Raw genomic sequence first — 5,925 nt, forward strand, 5'->3', positions numbered from 1 at the left:
TTTTTTTCATACTTGTTAAATATGAAACATAAAAGGAACAACACTGCGTGAGTGTTGATATCCTGAAGTCTCTGAATGTTCAGCAACACATCTTCATTTTACGTGCGGAGGTCAGAAAAGCGGACGAAGATGGATTCTGAAGCAAGTAAAACTCAAGATGATATTCTAGCTTTTACACAAAACTTCAACTCTGAGTCTTCTTCAGCTGATGATTTGTGGAGATATTAGGAAAAAACATGACATTTGCTGTTTGTAAAATTACTTTACTTTGCAAGTAAAGTAAGAATTTAGTGAATTCAACTAAACATTTATGATCGTTCACATGAAGTGAATAAAAGTGAATAAATTCAATTAAATTAAATGTACAAAAATGTATTATTCATAACATATTACAGGGTACATATTAACTATTGACTGTTCATCATTTCTACAGCACTGCACGATGGAAACTCTGGTCAAGTCAATACAGGAATTCCCACCTATAGAAGAACGGAAGGAGAAAACATCAGAGTTGAATGCAAATTTTCTTACTCTGGAACCAAGAAGTTCTTCTGTAAGGGAAAATGTGAAAAAAGAAATATCCTAATTGCAACAACAAAGAACGCAGCTAAAAATGACAGATACAGCATTCAGTATGTAGAAAGAAGTGTTCTGTCATCTGATATTCTGTATGTGAGCATCGGTCAGCTGAAAAAGTCGGACACAGGACCATACATGTGTTTGAGTAAAACCTGGCTTGGTGATCTGAGCCATGAGTTTTACATTCTTGTCACAGAAGGTGAGTTCCAGCAAAAATTTTTTTTTTTATGTCATTGCTTTACATAAACTTAAAATTTAGTTTTTATAAGTTCCACTAATGACCACAAACTAAACCTTACATGCAAACACTGAATCTGCTTTAAGCATAATTTTTAAGATTTAATCTCATTGTTTCATTGTTCATGTTGTTTGTATAATTCAACTTTAACATTTCTGTCATCAGGCTCAACAACAAAAACAGAAACAGCAACAACAACAACATCAACAACAAAAACAACAAAAACAACAAAAACAATACCAACAACAGAGACTTCAGTCTTCAGTTCAGAAAGTGCTGGAGTTTCATCAGTGTCCCCTGAAACCTCAAAACAGCCCCAGAGATCGCCTGCAAGTTCAGGTACATTATACATTTTATGTTTAATATGTAATATACTGATGTAGATATGATCTCGGTTATTCAGACCCTTTTCCATTAGTACCTGCACAGACTTGTTACGGTTCAGGTACCAGGCACTAAAACAGTACCTGCTCGGCCGGGTTTCCAAGAGATCCGAACTTGGCATCACTCGATGAGTTATGATAGCACCTTGTTCACAAAAATCAAAACCACCATTTTTGAAACCCGACATTGAGGGAAATGGCTACAAAAAATGATGCCATGGTCCCCCGACTCTGGCGAAAAGCCACAGACCAAGCAGCAGGTGTGTCGACATCAGTGTTGCTTCATGTTGCATAATTACATCATGGCCTGCTCGCGCCACGTTGCTATAACAATGACCTCGCACATTAGGCAGTACTTGACTGTCATGGAAAACCAGTCAATCTGAGTCAAATTTTGGCGAGACATTGCGAGTCAATCCGAGTAGATAATGAAAAAAATCATTAGACTCTCTGAGTAAAACAAATGTGTTCTTTTAAGCTGCTGCAGGTATGCTTCCTTATGTGGGTCTGTTTCTGGCCATTATGATCATCCTCTTCTCGGCAGCTTTGCTGATTTTCTGCAAGAACAAGAGGGCCAGTAAAGACAAATGGATATTAATGAGTGTAAAGTTTACCAGTACACATTTTAAAATATCCTCTTTCCCTAATGACTATGCTTATTTTAATCCCCCCACTGGTTACAAACAATTTTATGTATTTATTTACTTTTTGTTTTTGTGAACTTCTGGAATGTATTGAGAGGTGTCCTTCTTTAAAACAGGAAGCTGATGACTCAGCTAAAGGTTGAGCCATCTGTCATCTCATGTTCTTCTGCATTTCATTTTGAATTCTGTTTTATTTTACTCCTTGCTCTCAGACAGTTGAAGACCACCGACACCGCAACTGAAAAAAATAAAACTATTTTAAATATGAATATATCTAAATACTCAATTGTATTCCAATTTTCTAGTCTTTACTTAATCTTTATTTTTGCTGGCTTTCTTTCTATTTCAATTCATTATTTTTGTCCTTTGCGTCTAAATTCTTTTTTACATATTCTTTATTAAATATTCGTTGTAAATGAATATCTTCAGTGAGCAAAAAGATTGAATTCATAATCTTTGTGACTTTCTCTTTTGATTATTTTTTTTATTCATATCCATCCATCATTATTTCTACAGCAATGTGTCACGTTCTTGTGTTGAGCTTGCTAGCCATCTGGCTTGCGGCTTTGTTTAGACTCCAAGGATGTAAATCCAGCCTAACGTAGCTTTAGAAGTGATGAGACACAAAAGCTAAACCAACACAGAATCCAGTTCAAGAAGTTAAAGCAAAGGGGAGAAGTGTAGAGCTGTATGATGTGTGTGGGGGAGGGAGTCCATCATTAAGAGAAGTGAGAAGTTCCTGGTTTGTAAGACAAGCAATATGAAGACAGTATGTGGCACTGCGGTCTGTTTCATTTTTCTCAGTGAGTAAATTTTTGTATTATTACTCCTTTTTGCATATCATTGCTTTATGTGGTTAAATATGTTTATCGGAACATGACGTTTGTTAAAAATATGAGGTAACTTCCCCAAATATAAACCATGCAGGAACCTTTTTTAAGCATGGCTCCATTTTTTATTACCTAAGGTTATCTTTTTTTTTTTCCAAAAATTCTCCAGATTTTTTTGCATTGCACTTCAATATTTAATAAAATTTCCACGTATATACTTTTTTTTAAAGGAGTAGTGTTATAGTTGAGATTTTTTATGGGGAACCGACAGTTTACAGTATCACTGTTTTGCAACACACTGGGAAAACTAAAAAAGCTGGGCTTAACATTTGGACTGTTGGAGCTGTTTTGCACCTTTGATGAACAATTGTAAAGTTTAACAGTGTTTCTTTGTCAGAGTGTTTGTGGTTAAACATGTTCAGAGGTGTAAGTGCCTCTGAAAGTACAACTTAACTTCCCCATTTTTATTTAAACACGACTTCAGTTTATTTTGTTTTTCAATAATTTCAGGTTTTTTTTAAGAAATTATCCTGATTTTCTTGTATTGTTGTTGAATATACAGCCAAATATCTGCATACACTTGTTTTTTATTTATTTTATTTTAAGGATGTATTTATAGTTGACAAGTACACACTGTTGTTTCAACCTCACCGCTTTGCAACACAAAGGAAGGAAAAAGGGAAACTGGTCTTAACGTTTGTATGTTATTCTATTTCGGGTTGTGGGTGTTGTCTTGTGTGTGTCTGGTGTGTGTGTGTGTGTGTGTGTGTGTGTGTGGACACAAAGAAAGTGCAGCCACTGTTGGGCCTTCTTCACCTGAACGCTGGTGTTGTGGGTCCAGGTGAGATCAGTGGAAATGTGGGTCCAGAAACGAGGGGAGACAGATTCCACCACTCCATTTATAATGAAGGAGTGGACCTGTCTGTGCCTCCTGAAGTCCATTATGAGTTCTTTTGTTTTAAGGATGTTCAGCTTCAGGTTATTTTCTGAGCCTCAGCAGGAATCATTCTCTACCTCCACCCTGTATGCTGTCTAATCTCCATTAGAGAGGAGCCTGTTCATGGTGGTGTCATCGGCATACTTGAAGATGATGTTCATTGGTTGGATTGATGCACAATTATGTGTGTACATGGAGTAAATTAGGGGGCTGAGAATGCAGCCCTGCGGAGACTTGATGCTGAGTGACAGTTGGGCGAAGAGTTGGAGGCAGTCTGACTGACTGAGGTCTGTTTGTGAGGAAATCTTTGATTGAGGAGCATTTGGCAAGGGGAACACGAAGGTGGATCAGTTTGGTGGTAAATTATGTTTAACCATTCTTTGCTTGAAGATGATGCAACAGCAATGTTATTTTTTTTCATACTTGTTAAATATGAAACATAAAAGGAACAACACTGCGTGAGTGTTGATATCCTGAAGTCTCTGAATGTTCAGCAACACATCTTCATTTTACGTGCGGAGGTCAGAAAAGCGGACGAAGATGGATTCTGAAGCAAGTAAAACTCAAGATGATATTCTAGCTTTTACACAAAACTTCAACTCTGAGTCTTCTTCAGCTGATGATTTGTGGAGATATTAGGAAAAAACATGACATTTGCTGTTTGTAAAATTACTTTACTTTGCAAGTAAAGTAAGAATTTAGTGAATTCAACTAAACATTTATGACCGTTCACATGAAGTGAATAAAAGGGAATAAATTCAATTAAATTAAATGTACAAAAATGTATTATTCATAACATATTACAGGGTACATATTAACTATTGACTGTTCATCATTTCTACAGCACTGCACGATGGAAACTCTGGTCAAGTCAATGCAGGAATTCCCACCTATAGAAGAACGGAAGGAGAAAACATCAGAGTTGAATGCAAATTTTCTTACTCTGGAACCGAGAAGTTCTTCTGTAAGGGAAAATGTGAAAAAAGAAATATCCTAATTGAAACAACAAAGAACGCAGCTAAAAATGACAGATACAGCATTCAGTATGTAAAAAGAAGTGTTCTGTCATCTGATATTCTGTATGTGAGCATCGGTCAGCTGAAAAAGTCGGACACAGGACCATACATGTGCTTGAGTAAAACCTGGCGTCGTAATCTGAGCCATGAGTTTTACATTCTAGTCACAGAAGGTGAGTTCCAGCAAAAAATTTATTTTTTTATGTCATTGCTTTACATAAACTTAAAATTTAGTTTTTATAAGTTCCACTGATGACCACAAACTAAACCTTACATGCGAACGCTGAATCTGCTTTAAGCATAATTATTTAATTATATAAGATTGTTGTTTGTATACTTCAACTTTAACATTTCTGTCATCAGGCTCAACAACAAAAACAGAAACAGCAACAACAACAACATCAACAACAAAAACAACAAAAACAACAAAAGCAATACCAACAACAGAGACTTCAGTCTTCAGTTCAGAAAGTGCTGGAGTTTCATCAGTGTCCCCGAAACCTCAAAACAGCCCCAGAGATCGCCTGCAAGTTCAGGTACATTATACATTTTATGTTTAATATGTAATATACTGATGTAGATATGATCTCGGTTATTCAGACCCTTTTCCATTAGTACCTGCACAGACTTGTTACGGTTCAGGTACCAGGCACTAAAACAGTACCTGCTCGGCCGGTTTTCCAAGAGATCCGAACTTGGCATCACTCGATGAGTTATGATAGCACCTTGTTCACAAAAATCAAAACCACCATTTTTGAAACCCGACATTGAGGGAAATGGCTACAAAAAATGATGCCATGGTCCCCCGACTCTGGCGAAAAGCCACAGACCAAGCAGCAGGTGTGTCGACATCAGTGTTGCTTCATGTTGCATAATTACATCATGGCCTGCTCGCGCCACGTTGCTATAACAATGACCTCGCACATTAGGCAGTACTTGACTGTCATGGAAAACCAGTCAATCTGAGTCAAATTTTGGCGAGACATTGCGAGTCAATCCGAGTAGATAATGAAAAAAATCATTAGACTCTCTGAGTAAAACAAATGTGTTCTTTTAAGCTGCTGCAGGTATGCTTCCTTATGTGGGTCTGTTTCTGGCCATTATGATCATCCTCTTCTCGGCAGCTTTGCTGATTTTCTGCAAGAACAAGAGGGCCAGTAAAGATCAAATGTCACACACACACACACACACACACACACACACACACACACACACACACACACACAACACACACCACAGACAGAAAACCTGGTTTTGAAAGGTACCGAAAAACATAAAATGCATTATTTATCTACCTT

The 5,925-nt window shown here is 37.1% G+C and overlaps 1 protein-coding gene across 2 annotated transcripts in view; it reads left to right on the forward strand.

The window, feature by feature from the left end:
• LOC102302733 (endochitinase A) overlaps positions 1-5,925 on the forward strand; it is an 11,651-nt gene that overhangs the window by 1,643 nt on the left and 4,083 nt on the right. For both annotated transcript variants that reach the window (XM_005950827.2, XM_005950826.3), the window contains exons 2-4: positions 434-778; positions 983-1,156; positions 1,679-1,787. In XM_005950827.2, coding sequence (XP_005950889.1) covers positions 434-778; positions 983-1,156; positions 1,679-1,787 — 628 coding nt within the window. The remainder of the gene's footprint in view (positions 1-433; positions 779-982; positions 1,157-1,678; positions 1,788-5,925) is intronic.

This window comes from Haplochromis burtoni, unplaced genomic scaffold (assembly GCF_018398535.1).
Source record: "Haplochromis burtoni strain Fernald_Lab_line unplaced genomic scaffold, NCSU_Asbu1 Contig_797, whole genome shotgun sequence".
NCBI lineage: Eukaryota > Metazoa > Chordata > Actinopteri > Cichliformes > Cichlidae > Haplochromis > Haplochromis burtoni.